Below are 17,086 nucleotides of genomic sequence, written 5' to 3' on the forward strand. Positions count from 1 at the left end.
TGAGATTCCCCATTATCTAGGTGCTTCTGAGCTACTAAAGAATACTAACGAAACTTGGTAGATTTTTTAAGCTTTTTCTTTGGGGTGTAAGTGGAGTTAAATTTCACATCAACTTCCTCACAATTGTCAACACCTATCTTTGGGGAATACAACTTGTATGTGTGCCAGGTTAGGTTCTTGGAAAAATTAGGGCCATATTATTTTTTAAATTTTCGACTGTGAAAAAATTTGATTCAATAGCTCTCCTGCGCCAATTATGTAACACAGGATTTAGCATTGCACACCTACAAAAATGTTTTTTTTTTTAAGCCACATGCTGCCATAATGGACAGTAAATTTGGATCCATTCTTGTAATCATTGATTAGCTTTACATACAGTATGTACAGTACAGTATATAGTTATCATCATAATAAAGTTTGCTTTTATTTCCTTATTTCTTAACTCCATATTCTCGTTAAATCACATACTTTTACAGGTTCTTGAAGGAAATGTCAACCCTTATGACATAGTCTTAAAGGATCTGGAACCACCAATTATTGCTAGATTTCTACGTTTCATCCCAGTTACTGATCATTCTATGAATGTGTGTTTACGAGTGGAGCTATATGGCTGTGTCTGGCTAGGTAAGAGTCAAATAGCGTCCAACAGTTCCTTTTTGAAATGTGCTGTTATTATTATATATTGAAAATGTGTATTTTTTAGTTAGCTACCAAAATGAAAACTTTAAAAATGCCTTATCTACTTGCTACCCAAAAAGCCTACAGAGTGCTTTAATATTGTATTTATAAATGTTTTCTATGTTTTATGATTGTCTGTGTTTACTAATTTAAAGTATAGCACCCTCTTACACCTGGCTATTAGGGACCCCTAGAACTCAAGGTATAATTTTTGATATTTAGTGAGGATGTGAAGAGATGGGCGCCAGTCGCTTTTAAACAATCATAGAGTTTGTTAAGGGGCAATAAACTCCGGGGAGAGAGGGTTAGGGTCAAAGGATACCCCAAAAATACAGCACATACCACAGACTCCAAAATACTGTGTCCAGACATATAGAAAAGGGCCTTTATGCTCTGATTGGCACTCTATATTTCAGGACAGACTGACAGCAGCAAAAAACCCTATTTACAGCCATACAGGGAAAAGTACTTGTATTCTTCCAAATGTAAGTAGTTACAGCACTTATCCTTCTCTGGACAAATCCCCAGATGTCCTGTGAGGCCCAAGCTATACCACACTTTTCAAGGCACCTCTAACAGCCAAAGTCCCTCTCTGGAACTGGTACTGGTATTCAAAATTTAGCTTTACTCCTCTCGAGCAAACACCTCCAGCAAAGTAGTGCAGGCATCAAGCCCCGGGTGTGGGCCTACCTTCCTCCAGACAGATGTGTCCTCCCAAGGCAGCAGGTCTGGGAGGTCAGGACCAATCAGCACATATCCTGCCCTGGCAGAGTCTGAGAGGTAAGAAGCAAACAATAACTAAAACTTAGGAAACTTCCAAAAAAAACAAGCAGAACTATTAATTCAGCTCAGGCTGGTTACCGCCTAGCAGAACTAATTTTAAAGAGTCTCTCCTGCTTGGGGCAGGGTGGTTACAAAAGTAAAACTACACCAGTGACAAACACAAAGTAAAGCTCTGTCTACAAAAGTAGTATTTGCCTTCATTTTTATATGTTTAAAATGCCCATCAAACATAGGTCAGTATATTTGCCTTTATTCTGGTAGCACAGTGTGCATGACAGATTTGAGGCTGTATTTAAAGCGGAACTAAACCCTTATTGGTTTCCCAAAATAGTTGGATTCAAGACATGTCTTGAATGACAACTGTTACAGTGTAATAAATATTTTAAAAAGTGTGTAAACCCCTATATAAATAAATGAGTAGTCATTAGAGCCCTTGTGCAGTGAACACAAAAATGAAAAACAATAATTATTCACTGCCAAGTAATCAATATATAAAGCAATAGAGCATGATTAAAAACACAATTAGTGAAAAAAATATGTTATAGGAAAAAAACACAATTAGTGAAAAGATAATAATGAATGATAACGAATATAAATAATAATAAATATAAATGTCCACTCCCAGTGTCCAAATAATGGCCACTAGGGGCAATCAATTGTCTGTATATATTATGTGCATAAATCCAACTTGCAGGGCCACCAAATAATTGCAAGTGCCACCTATTTACCGGATCTCAATAAACTCTAACTGCAAGAGACCAATTATGCTTAGACATCCAAATGTGGTCACTCCAGAGTTCACTGCTACCTTCCAGTCACATCCAATCAATCAATGGTTTAACAAGATATAGTTACATAGTCAAGTTGAAAAAAGACACAAGTCTATCTAGTTCAATAAATACTAAAAATAAAAATAAATAAATGTAATCCCATATACACACTCCTATACTCACAGCTGATCCAGAGAAAGGTGAAAACCCCCAGCAAAGTATGAACCAATTTGCTACAGCAGAGGAAAAAATAATTCCTGATCCCACGAGAGGCAATTGGATATTCCCTGGATCATCTTTACCTATAAATGTTAGTACCCAGTTATGTTATGTACATTTAGGAAAGAGGGATTCTAGGATTGAGGGATACTATTCCACAATTTCACAGCTGTTACTGTGAAGAAACCTTTCCGTATTAAGAGAAGAATTTGGAAAAAAAAAAAGAGAAGAAATCTCTTTTCCTCTAGGTGTAAAGAGTGCCCCCTTGTCCTCTGTATGACCTTAAAATGAATAACTCAACACCAAGTTCACTATATGGACCCCTTATGTATTTGTACATATTGATCATATCCACCAACAAATTCAGCTCCTCCAATCTTTCCTCATAGTTGAACTCCTCCATGCCTCTTATCAGTTTGGTTACCCTTCTCTGCACTTTCTCAATTTCCCCTGATATCCTTTTTGAGAACCAAATTTTGAGAACCAAATTTTTTAATTCGGACCTTAAATAGAGCCAAAGACGCACAGAAATCCTGCGCAATCTGCTCCGCAGCCGCCACGGAGATGTGTGAATCGGCTCCATTGAGAGCTGGGAACACTCTCCTATCATGCGAATTGGATGCAGGGAAACCCACATACAATTCGCACAAGTGTAAACCCAGCCTTAAAGTCATTAGGCGCACCATTATACACCAGTTACAGAATGGGGCCATACTTATAAAACAAAGTCACCCAGCTAAGCTGAAAGAATGGATCCCTATTGCAATCCCCTGCTTTCCTTACAGCAATGATTTTATGCCATTTAGGGCAGTTCTTTCAGCATTGTAATTGGTAGTCTCCACATTGCGAAATTTCAGACTGGTTTGATGCTGATTTCTGATAGGAAAATCGCTTTAGCCATTCAGAAGTAAGCAACAAATAGCTCATGCATAAATAGTAGTGCTTTCAGAAGAGAATACTGACACTTTATCCTAATTTTTGGAAAAAATACTGGAAAAAATACTGACACTAAGCAACTTTATCTTAGTTTTTGGAAAAAATACTGATAAATGCTGAACTCCAGGCATAGCTGTTTTATCTGCCAACAAATTAGCATTTTTAGCAATTCAGTCCAAAAATTTGCATAATTCTGCAACACAGCACAGCAAAGCAGTTGACATCGCCTTCTTTCTTACAATTAGGATATTCACTGTAAACGCATGCTTGTTGATTGGACAGTGGAGGAGCAGTATGATGCTGATAAAGTCATCCCTCTAGTCACATTGCTCTCTTCTTTTGTCAGCTTGTTCCTTTTCAGCTTATTTGCTTGTAGCACTCCTGATTCACTCCTAGCAATGCACCTGCTTCTCTTTGTCTGAGTGCTTACAAACAAGGAGTTAAATAAAGCTAAAATTGAGTCAAATTAGGGTGCAGACATTACTTCTAATTAAAAAAAAATCATATAATAATGAATACATAGCTGTGTTAATTACATTTATTATATCCCTACAATAGTTACACAATTAATATACGGAACCGATTAAATTGAGTAAACTCTTTATTCTTTTTTTTTTTTCTTAAATAGATGGACTTGTCTCTTACAATGCTCCAGCTGGTCAGCAATTTCTTTTATCTGATGGCCAGATGGTTAACCTAAATGATACTATATATGATGGAGCAGTTGGCTACAGGTAAATTATTATTTATTTATTTATTTTGCTATAATACATCAAGAAAATTTTATTCTAAACTTTACATAATGTGGCTGATTGATGGAGTAAAGCATGGGTGTCCAACCTTTTGGCTTCTCTGGGCCACAATGAGTGTAGAGAAATTTTCTCGGGCCGCATATAAAATATATACTATAGTTAAGGTATTTAAGTAAAAAAATGCTGCCGCGCCCTTCCCACGCCACCGCGGCCCCCACACTAATTTAACACAACTAGAGGATGATCAAATGAAATTGAATCAGTATACAGATGTTTACTTCTTTTAAATGATAATAAAGGAACACTAACCCCATGACCACCTCAGTGATTTCAAGTGGTTATGGTGGTAGGAGTCAGAAACACTGCACATGCCCCCCCTCCCCCTCTGAGGCAGCCTCTGCCTACCATTAGTTGGAAGCTGCTGTGGCCGTGCCCCCGACCTAACTTCCTTCCTCCCCAGAAAAATTTGTCAGGGGGCAGTGGGCCGCATTGCCTGAGGTTCTGGGCCGCATGCGGCCCTCGGGCCGCAGGTTGGACATGCCTGGAGTAAAGGATGACCACTTTTTAGAGTGGATTTTCCCTGTGTAAGTGGATTTTTACTTACCTTAGTAAGTAGGGTGAAGTGCCAACTTCTATCATTTAATCACTTGCAAGCAAAAATTGTATTTGTTTTATTCTATTTTCTTGCATGTGACTGGACATTTTGTGAGGAATTAATTTTCACCACATTCATTAAAGTAAGTGAAAATTTACTTGCAAAATGAAAACCCATTTTGTGAAGTGAACATGCTCTACCCCTTTAGTAAATCAGCCGCAGCGTGTCTGCAGACCAATACAAAGTGGTTTGATAGAGTTATATTAGGTCACTATTTGTTAACTTTAATTACTGTATATTGGGTCCCAGTGGCTGCTTTCTCCATAAGTTCCATTTTTTAAATGACTTAAACTGAGCAGCAGAGAAGCAAGCATGAAAGTAAAGGAGAAGTCTTGATGTGGAATATTCTATTTGATAAAGAGAGGGGAAGGAAGGGAGACAGCAAGACCACTCTGGTGTAGTAAGTTCCAGGAAGGTTTATTTACAAAGAAAAGTTAAAAAAGAATACTCACAAAATATAAAAACCACACATGCATATATGAGAATTCACGGGAGAGTGTAAGCCTGTGGTGGAGGCACAGTCCCAAAAGAGTGCAGCTAGATGGATGGATGATGAGCTGCTACAGGCAAAAAGTCCAGATCTGACCTGGTCAGCTGAGGAAGAGGAAGTTCCCTTGAAACACGTTCTGTGACCCTGGACTCCAGGTGGACATTACCATCCATCAGCCATTGACAACGGGAGCGAGGAAGCCGCGGCACTACACATGCTTACTGGGCTGTCAGAGCCATTTCCCCACTAACAGCCAGTTGCACAGAGAACTGGACTTTGTGCCTATAGCAGCTCATCATCCATCTATGCAGCTGCACTCTTTTAGGACTGTGCCTCCACCACAGGTTTACAATCTCCCATGGACTCCCATATATACATTTGTGATTTTTATATTTTGTGAGTATTCATTTTTAACTTTTCTTTGTAAATAACCCTTCTTGGAACTTACTAAACCAGAGTGGTTGTTCTGTCTCCCTCCCTTCTCCTCTCTTTGTTTTACAGATGGAGTCCCATCTCAGCAGCACCCCTAGGTCATTGGTTCCTTTTGTCTAGCTATAAGGGCTACCCATTTATAAAAACCCACTCACCCCCCATTTTGGTTTTTATTGTTGTCTTTATTGATGGATTCTTTTTAGCTGCATCATGCACATATCCCATGAGTGGTTGAGCGCTGATAACCTAGCGCCATTCCTGGCTTGGGGAATAATAATAATATTCTATTTGATGTCTGCTTTAATCCCATCCTACTAAAAGATGAGGAATACTAGTATTTCAATTGAATATTGAATAGTACAGTGATTTATTAAAGGCCGTATCTCAAATTGATATATAATATATTGTGGGCACAAGCTATACACGATAAACGTCATGGTTTGATGTAATTCATAAATAAATAAAACAACTATGTTCATAATTCTCTTGTTGGGATCATCTCAAAGGATGCAGCAGGAATGTCATAAATTAGAACTATGGGCAAAAGCAAAAATTACATGTATGCTACAGACTTTTAATACAAGTAGCAATTCTGCTTTTCTAGAGTGCCGCTGTAACAAACTTTAAATAACCGTTGATCCTGCCAGAAGACACGTTGAATTACCATTTTTTTTATCAGAACGCTGTGATTTCTGCAGTAAAATGATGGCAGTGTTGTCACTCTGTGCTGATGCTGAAGCTGCTTAGACTATAGGTGTGTTTGAGAATATAAGTAGTAGGCAAAGCTATCAACATTGTCCCAGCTGAGAGCTGCCTGCTCCCTGCCTGTCAGTGACAGCCCTATCTCCTTCTATAGAAGGAAATACCCAAACCCCCATCCCCCTGCATGGCTATAATAAAATTCCCACAAGCCACAAGCAACCCCACTTATTTAACACCCACAGGCCTGATAGGAAATGTACTATAGTTTTAGAAGTGGATTGCTTACTACATGTAAATGATGTGGAAGTGCTGCTTAATCCCCGCCCACTAGCTCCTTCTTTATATACTTGTAGCTTTCTTAATGATAAGATTTGAAGAAAATAAAGAAGTGAAAAAGGTAAATGTCAATAGATTTTAAATAAGTAAGTGGTTCAATTTGACAATGTCTGATTTTTTTCACTAAAGGAAACTAACAAGACACAATAGATGGACTTAAAACCTATTTTTGAATGTGAACATATCTGAACATGCATACCCTACTTAGAACTACTGTATGTACCTACATTTATGTAAGCTGGGTACACATGTCAATGGATACAACAACCCATTTCTGAGCCTACATTGCCTCCAATATACATTTATGTTTATATCTAGCAAAAAAAAATTTCCTAGTTTTGATAGAGTGAGAAAGTGTAAGTTTAGATTCTCTGCCAGGTTCCTATTGCCCTGTAAACTTGATGAGGATGTTCAGTCTCTCTAATTGCCCTGATGACTACAGAAAGTTATAGCAAATCTCAAATATTACAGTTGTTACCAGAATAACAGATGAGGGGAGATCATCCAATGCAAGTCCCTGGATGACTATTCCAGGGACAACTATCTAAGCTGAACCTTCCTTATAAATTCTGCAAAGCATTCTCTGATTTGACGAGGTGGAGAGCGTGACATCACCACCCCATGTCTTCACCTCGTCCAATCGGAGAATACATTGTATTCATTTAAAAAAAGCAAAGCATTATGTTGACCTATGTTACACCAAGCTGCTGTTTGTTATGTTGCGATACAATCGTACTCCAATGGACTTGGTAGTTTCTGTTTCGTTCCAACACTAATTAATATTGATTGTAATAGGCACTTACTTGAAATTCACTATGTGACATGGCTGTGAATTTTTTCTGTTTGCTCCTGGCTCCTTAGCTTTCACCCATATTCTGTAAAACTCCCTTTTTCTCAATAAAATCAGATTGAACTAAAAAAAGCAAAGCATTCTTTGAATGGCACCCATGCTGATCGGCTGACCACCTGTATTCAGATTGCAGCAGGTCAACTGCTCAGCACAGGACCAGAAAGCAAGTGGAGATCACTGAATTAGCAGTGTCTACCTCAGTGATTTCTAGTTACAAGGGGCATTGGCTAGGTATGGTATATATACATAGCTACATTAGTCCAAGTCAAAAGATAATCATTATGACTTTGGGAGTGGTTGCCACCACCCCTATTATCTCCAAACAATTAATTTATTTTCCTCTGAAAGGATTTTGAGGGCAACTGATACACAAATCTAAACATTTCTAAAGAAAAATACCCTTTATTACGAAAGCCATAAAATACACTTAAATGTTATTACAAACAAATATTACAACAAAAGAAAAAAATACAAGATCAAAATCTTAATCAAATGATGTATGTTGCAGAAAGAGTGATACTCCTAGTAACTCATTTTTAAACTGTACAACCACAGGTTTCTTGATTTTCAGTTTATCTGTGGACTGGTACCTCCATGTCAACTGAGTGAAATTTTGATCTTATGTTTTTTAATTTGTTGTAATATTTGTTATTATAATAACATAATGTTTTAAGTGGATTTACCGTAAGAGCCCATTCAGACAGGGGCGACACGACTTGCTGGGGCGACCTGTGAAGTCGCAGAGTGCACCGCGACCTCGGCGCGACATGCACGGACTTCATATAATTGAAGTCAATGCAAGTCGCCTCCAGGTCGCCCCAAAGTAGTACAGGACCCTTTTTCTAAGTCGGAGCGACTTGTGTCGCTCCTATTAGAACGGGTCCTGTGCTAATCAATGGCAGGCGACCGACCGCGACTTGTCAGGCAACCAAGTCGCCTGACAAGTCGCGCTAGTGTGAATGGACCCTAATGGTTTCTGTAATAAAGGGTATTTATTTAGATAAACTTTAGATTTGTGTAATGGTTATCTTCAAAATCCTAAAGAAAAGACTACCTCTTTAAAGTGTTACTAAACCCATAACAGTAAAACCAGTCTGTATATGCAGTAAAGCATGCTTGTTATACCCACTGTGGAACCGAAGGGGTTAATCCGCCGTACTGTGTATAAAGCCTGTTTGTCTTCTCTATTTCAGTAATTCAATTCAAAAAGTGAAACACATATACAGTCATTTATATAGATGTGTTACAAACAGAGTGATATATTTTTAAGCATTTCTTTCTTTTAATTTTGATAATTATGGCTTACAGCTAGTGAAAACCCCAAATTCAGTATCTCAGAAAATTAGAATATTACATAAGACCAATGAAAAATAGGATTTCAATACAGAACTGTTGGCTTACGGATAAGTATGTCCATGTACAGTACAGTGTGCACTCAATACTTGTTCGGGACTCCTTTTGCATGAATTACTGCATCAATGCTGCGTGGCATGGAGGCGATCAGCCTGTGGCACTGCTCTGGTGTTATGGAAGCCCAGGTTTCTTTAATTGTGTTTTTTAGCTCATCTGCATTGTTGGCTCTGGTGTCTCTCATCTTTTTATTTTGGCAGTACCCCCATAGATTCTCTATGGGGTTTAGGTCAGGTGAGTTTCCTGGCCAATCAAGCACAGTACACCAGGTATTGGCACTTTTGGCAGTTTGGGCAGGTGCCAAGTCCTGTTGGAAAATAAAATCAACATCTCCATAAAGCTGGTCAGCAGAGGGAAGCATGAAGTGCTCTAGAGTTTCCTGGTAGAGGGTTGCACTGACATTGGAAAACACAGTGGACCAACATCAGCAGCCGACATGGCTCCCCAAATGATCACCGACTGTAAAAACTTTTGCATTGCAATTGGAAATCAAGGTCCTAGAGTCTGAAGGAAGAGTGGAAATACACAGAATCCAAGTTGCATGAGGTCCAGTGTGAAGTTTCCACAGTCTGTGATGATTTGGGGAGCCATGTCATCTGCTGGTGTTGATCCACTGTGTTTTATCAAGTGCAAAGTCAGCGCAGCCCTCTACCAGGAAATTCTAGAGCACTTCATGCTTCCCTCTGCTGACCAGCTTTATAGAGATGCTGATTTCATTTTCCAGCAGAACTTGCCACCTGCCCACACAGCCAAAAGTACCAGTACCTGGTTTAATGATCATGGTATCACTGTGTTTGATTGGCCAGCAAACTCGCCCGACCTAAACCCCATAGAGAATCTGTGGGGTATTGTAAAGAGGAAGATGAGAGACACCAGACCCAACAATGCAGATGAGCTGAAAGCCACTATTAAAGAAACCTGGGCTTCAATAACAACTGAGCATTGCCACAGGCTGATTGCCTCCATGCCTTGCCCCATTGATGCAGTAATTCATGTAAAAGGAGCCCTGACCAAGTGTTGAGTGCATACTATTTTACACATGGACATACTTTTCGGTAAGCCAACAATTCTGAGATAATACACTAGAAAAGGACAGTGCACAGGAGTGTCAATCAGGTGTCAAAAGAGAATCCCCAGACAGCAACCCATATATGAAGGTTGGTTTATTAAATGAATAAAACCAGGGATGGCTAACACGTTACCACTGGTGTGCGGGTGGCGGTGAGGGCATTGTGGGATGGTGAATGCCAATAGTCACTGTGAGGTAATCCAACGCTTATGCCTCTCAGAGATGTAAAGGTGTCCAAAGCACTGGAATCCCTATGGAAGGAAGGGAAAATCCTGGCCGATCACCGCCGGCGCAAACCAGCCGTGTTCTGGAACTGCCGAGGGTTGCATGATGCCTGGAAGTGCCATCACTTGGTGGAACAAGGGCAGATGCAGTAACCAACGTGGAACGCAAGCCAATCCGTTGCCGTGACTATGCATTTTGCGAGCATGCGCTTTGTCAAGTCACGTGATTAGTGGCAATTATTGTATAACCAATTATTTATTGGTTATTTTCTGAGATACTGAATTTGGGGATTTTACTAGCTGTAAACCATAATCATCAAAATTTAAAGAAAACAATGCTTAAAATATATCACTCTGTGTGTAACGCATTTATAGAAAATATATGAGTTTCACTTTTTGAAGTGAATTACTGAAATAATATTACTTTTTTGATGATATTCTAATTTTATGAGATGCACCTGTTTTTTACCTGTAGGGTCTTGCTTTAAATACTATAGTTAATTTGTGTATCATCTTATAGTGCATTAAAATAGCTCTTTCATTACTTGAAACGTTTTGTTTGATCTGCATTGATCTAATATTTTGATGCAAAATGGGGAGCTCAGTTTCCACTAATTTCACAAATAACCTGATAACCAGATAACCTGTAAAGGAGGAAGTGATTTTGTTTTTGCGTTTCAAGTTTGTAAAAGGGCTTGTTACTTCTTTCTCAGCTGTTTCCTTTTCTCTTCATAAGGATTCAAGTATTCTCAAAGTGGAGATTTCTTCTGCTATTCATTTTTTTACTTTACACTCATCCTTATTCTTAGCATCTTCTTTTGTCAAAGCTAGTTTTCTTTCAAATAAATTTAATCCAATTAAAGAAGATGACATTTGATATAGGAATAAAGGGTGAACCCCTGTTCTAAAACCTAAATGTGATATTTTTGTAGTTGAATCTTTGGCACTGATCTCTGATGATGAAATTCTTAGGTTATCCTGAGACCGCACTTTGCTCGTCTTCTTCTTTATCTTTTCCCCATTTATCTGCCTTTAACTTCCTCTTATAGTTGTCTCATCTCCTGTTTTTGACCTTCGGAGGCAGTGTCATTTCCAATACCAGAGTTTCATGAATTGCCACAATTTTTACTTTGCTGGTACAAATATTTATTGCTCCTTATTCTTCCTTTACATTCCCTCTGCCCTCAACCTTGTGTTGTGAAAATTTATTATTCAACTTCTCAAATTGCTTATCATTACTGGAATTTTCTGTTTCACTACATATTGAAATTTTCAATTTATATACTTCACCTTTCTAAAAGTCAGTCCCATTACATTTTTTGTGTGATCTTATTTTTATATTATTCCACAGTTTTAGGGCTTTTTTCCACCTTACCAAAATCAACATGTGTTTTTAAATTTCAGATTTTTCTCTCAAAATATTTGTTTTCATAGTCCCAGTAAGTATAGCATGTTTCTCAATGTATTTTTTGTTTGCAACTTCCCCATTCTTTCATCAATTTTTTATCATTATTGTTTGAACTAGGTTTAATAAGAGACCTTTTTGGCCATATTTCTCTTCTGGGTCACTGGAGTGCACCTATTTCTGAAATCCTGTGACCCAGATTCAGCTGACAGCGGGCTAAAGCCCCCTGTTGACTGATATCATAGAGCTAGTCCCAGACTATGGAAGGGTCCCAAATTTAAGGTTGGGATTTATCCAGATGCCTGCCTGGCAGCTGGCTCAGCCTCTCGGTGTGCCATACAGGTGTGTATGTTTATATAGGTGTTTATTTTTGGATGTCCTACGCTACTCCTTTAATCTTCAGACTGTGTTTTCTTTTTATTTTATATACATATCCATACTAGCTACTTTTCACCTTGATCCTGAATGTTATTATAATTTCAGAATCCTTCCAAAGACTTCACATATTTCCACCTTCTCCTCCTCCTCTGCAGGTCTTTACTAAAGAATCCCTGACTGTTTTTCTGTATTCCCTGTTCTAAGTACCCAGCCATTCTATGCTATTTTTATTGTTTACCCTATAAATAAACCCCTAAACGATATAGGAATTTTTGAGAACTCACGTTGCAGGTAACTTGAACCTACTAAACTACACTAAATTTTATTTTAGGGGATTATTTCATGAAATCCTTTACTCTATACCTGGGGTACAAACTATTTCATTTTTTGGCATGATGAATGTGACATACATTACTAATTTACATGCCAGCTGTTATTGGCAATCAGTCAGTTTCTATTGTCATTTTAAAGCTTACAGTGAGGGAAAAAAAGTATTTGATCCCCTTCCATTATTTCTATTATTACATTGTATTTTAAAATAAAATAATTCAACTCAGCATAATGCAGAATCAGTGGGAGCCCTGAGTGTGTCACTTGCCACCGTCGCTGGCCATCAGAGGCAGCTTGTCACTTGCCACATCACCTACCAACAGATGCAGCTTGTCACTTGACACGTCACCTGCCACCAGATGCAGCTTGTCACTTGCCATGTCGCCTGACACCAGATGCAGCTTGTCACTTGTCACATCACCTGCCTTCACATGCAGCTTGTCACTTGTCATGTCACCTGCCACCAGATGCAGCTTGACACTTGCCACTTTGCCTGCCACCAGATGCAGCCTGTCACTTGCCATGTTGCCTTCCACATGATGCAGCTTGTCACTTGCCCTGTTGCCTGCCACCAGATGCAGCTTGTTATTTGCCACATCGCCTGCCACCAGATGCGGCTTGTCACTTGCCACGTCACCTGCCACTAGATGCAGCTTGTCACCTGCCACCAGATGCAGCTTGTCACTTGCCATGTCGCCTGCCACCAGATGCAGCTTGTCACTTGTCACGTCACCTGCCACCAGATGCAGATTGTCACTTGTCACGTCACCTGCCACCAGATGCACCTTGTCACTTGTCTCATCACCTGCCACCAGATGCAGCTTGTCACGTCACCTGCTTCCAGATGCGGATTGTCACTTGCCAAGTCACCTGCCACCAGATGTGGATTGTCACTTGCCATGTCACCTGTCACCAGATGTGGATTGTCACTTGCCATGTCACCTGTCACCAGATGTGGATTGTCACTTGCCACGTCACCTGCCACCAGATGCAAATTGTCACTTGCCACATCACCTGCCACCAGATGCGGATTGTCACTTGCCATGTTGCCTGCCACCAGATGGGGATTTTCACTTACCACATCGCCTTCCACCAGATGCGAATTGTCACTTGTCATGTCGCCTGCCCCCAGATACGGATTGCCTTCATCCTGCAACAACAGTGACAGCAGAGAAAAAGGCTTCTCTCCCCAGCTTTTCAGCACATCTGAGGGCAGGCAGTGAGAGATGATGTAATCTCTCTGCTGCCTGTGGTTGCACATTGAGGGCAGAACTGCGGTGATGCAGGGCGGGCAGTGAGAGATTGATGTCATCTCTCTGCTTGCTCGCTTTCCTGCTTAGCAGTCTATTCGCTCTCTCTCATTTGCCCACCACGCCTGCAGCCCGGCTGCAGGGAGGCCATGGCCTAGTACTGGGCTCCGGCCTGGTGGTTGGGGACCTCTGCTCTAAAAGATTGATGTCCATAATGCCAGTGGCCATTAATATTACTTGTGTTTGTGTTTATTGCACAAAAGAACATGGTCACTTTTCATGAAACCATGAAAAATTGTGTAATGTTTGTTATGGAGGGAAATCACGTATTAGTTAGAAGAAGAAACCAAGAATAAATACAATTTTGATAAGAAATATTAGGAAAGATTAAGTAAAGATGAAATAGAATTTGGATGAGAAAGATCAGTAAATATTTAAAAAGAAACACACTGCATCTGAGCATTTTTTTCATAGACTTTTAATTAATTTCATTGCCATATAAGTAATTTTTAACATTCAAAGATAACTCACCCATCAAACAATTCATGTCTTTATGGTTTATTTTGATAATAAATCACTTTGAAATACACCCCCTAGTATGTCAGCCTGTGGTCATATTTAGAAAGAGCAGATGATTCATGTGGCATTTACTTCCTGGAATCAATCTCTCCTTAGCCCAGGGACATAGGCAGCAGGGTGTGCTAAGCTAAAACCCTTCCAAAGACTTCCGTGATGTATGGCATAATTTGCCTAGGACACCAGGACATAACTGAAGAAATGGAAATGTAAAAAAAAAAAGTAAATATGATATACCTTCCTATCTATTTACTAATGCTAAAGGATTACAATAGTCAGTGTTAATTGAGAGAGTGAGGTTACACTTTAAGAGAGATTAAATAATTTTAGAAAGTTCTAGTGAAGGAGAAAATAAGGGTTTTAAGTAAAAAAAAAAAAAAAAAAGCCCTATGTAAATTTATGGCGCTATATAACTACCTGTAATAGAAAAATAAATACATTTTAAAAAAAAGGCCTAAGTACTATCTGTTTCTAAGTTGCTATGGGGATGCATATCATAAAAAATGGGTTCCAATGAATCATATAATGATTGTTTTGAATATTTATAAAAATAAAGTTTGGTGAAGCAGACATGCAGATTAGTAACGTATATAACATTCATTATGCCAAACATTAAATAGTTGTAAACCCAGGTGAAGAGTAAAAAATGTGATTAAATAAAAATCTCCTAAGATAAAAAAAAAAAAATGGGAATCACTGCAGTAATGGGTTTAACATGTAGTATATAAAATACTTGCTATACAGTATAAACATAGTAAGTAATCATATTTATTGTGTTTTTGTTTTGTTTTCATGTCAGCATGATGGAAGGACTTGGCCAGCTGACCGATGGCGTTTCTGGTCTTGATGACTTTACTTTGACTCATGAATATCATATGTGGCCTGGATATGACTACGTAGGATGGAGCAATGAAAGTTTCCCCAATGGATATGTGGAAATTATGTTTGAATTTGACAGAATGAGAAATTTTACAATGATGAAGGTTTGTAAAGTCAAATTGCAATAGTGTTTGGTAAAATTAAAAATACTACTAAGTACCATTAATACCACTAAGTTTTATTATTATTGATTAGGGATGATGGAACATTGGCTGTTCGAAATTCGGCCGAATTCCGAACTTTTTGCGGTAAAAGTTCGGAATTCATCACCAGAACCGCCCACAATGCAATGGGACAGGAACTGGGCTTTAAAAGCCCGTGATTGGACCAGAAACGTCAGGAAAAGCCAATTGAGGTGGCAGGAGTATGCTAGGAATGTGATTGGAGTGACTAGGGGGTCCAGAGGCCAATCAGTAGAGAATGCGCCCCCCAGTATATAACATAGCCCCGCCAAATCTCTAGCATGTAATACAGGGGCTGTGGAAGAGAGTGGAAACAGTTCTGTTACTCCTGCTGCAAAAGTGTCATTTAGCAATTATTAGTGTGAGGAAAGGGATATCTAGTGTAGTTAGGGTACTATATACCACTAGTTAGATTCAAAAATATAGTTTCTGTAGGGAAAGTGTTAAGTGTCAGGGTGACCGTAGTGTAGTTTAGGGTGAACTGACTCTGACTGCTATGGCAGGGTGACCGAACTCATCCATGTCAGGGTGACCACCAGAAGAAAAAGATCATTTTTCTTAGAATTTTTAATAGAGCAGGGATGTGGCGCCGCTCCTTTCACACCTGGGCATTTTTGTTTCAGGGGTTTATTGGGCTTTTTTGTGACGTCTTTGGAGGCAGGCATGACATCTGAACTTCTGTGTAGGGGTATATACACACACACACATATATGTATATATACACATACACACATATAGGTGTGAAAGGAGTGAAACCCCATCCATGCGCTAATGAAATGATTTGCAGGCATAGGGTTCTGCTCCTTTCACACCTATATGTGTGTATATATATATATATATATATATATATATATATACATATATATATATATATATATATATATATATATATTTGTGTGTGTGTATATATATACCCCTATACAGAAGTTCAGATGTCATGCCTGCCTCCAAAGACGCCCAAAAAATGCCCAATAAACGCCTGAAAAAACACACCTGGGCGTTTTTGTTGCAGGCGTTTATTGGGCATTTTTTGGGCATCTTTGGAGGCAGGCATGACATCTGAACTTCTGTGTAGGGGTATATATACACACACACACATATATGTATATATACACATACACACATATAGGTGCTGAAAGGAGCGAAACCCCATCCATACGCTAATGAAATTCTTTTCAGGCATAGGGTTCCGCTCCTTTCACACCTATATGTGTATATATATATATATATATATATATGTGTGTGTGTGTATATACCCCTATACAGAAGTTCAGATGTCATGCCTGCCTCCAAAGACGCCCAAAAAATGCCCAATAAATGCCTGAAAGAACACACCTGGTCGTTTTTGTTGCAGGCGTTTATTGGGCATTTTTTGGGCGTCTTTGGAGGCAGGCATGACATCTGAACTTCTGTATAGGGGTATATACACACACACACACACACACACACACACACACACACACACACACACATATATATATATATTTATATATATATATATATATTTATATATATATATATATATATATATATATATATATATATACACATACACACATATAGGTGTGAAAGGAGCGGAACCCTATGCCTGCAAATAATTTCATTTGCACATGGATGGGGTTTCGCTCCTTTCACACCTATATGTGTGCATGTGTATATATACATATATGTGTGTGTGTATATATACCCCTACACAGAAGTTCAGATGTCATGCCTGCCTCCAAAGACATCCACAAAAAAGCCCAATAAACGCCTGCAACAAAAACGCCCAGGTGTGAAA

General features: G+C 39.0%; 1 protein-coding gene across 2 annotated transcripts in view; it reads left to right on the forward strand.

Moving 5' to 3' along the window:
* DDR2 (discoidin domain receptor tyrosine kinase 2) overlaps window positions 1–17,086 on the forward strand; it is a 167,755-nt gene that overhangs the window by 82,282 nt on the left and 68,387 nt on the right. For both annotated transcript variants that reach the window (XM_082264960.1, XM_082264961.1), the window contains exons 5-7: window positions 477–624; window positions 4,015–4,120; window positions 15,045–15,228. In XM_082264960.1, the coding sequence (XP_082121086.1) occupies window positions 477–624; window positions 4,015–4,120; window positions 15,045–15,228 (438 nt within the window). The remainder of the gene's footprint in view (window positions 1–476; window positions 625–4,014; window positions 4,121–15,044; window positions 15,229–17,086) is intronic.

The sequence above is a fragment of the Pelophylax lessonae genome (genome assembly GCF_965119305.1).
Source record: "Pelophylax lessonae genome assembly, chromosome: 8".
Classification (NCBI taxonomy): Eukaryota; Metazoa; Chordata; class Amphibia; order Anura; family Ranidae; genus Pelophylax; species Pelophylax lessonae.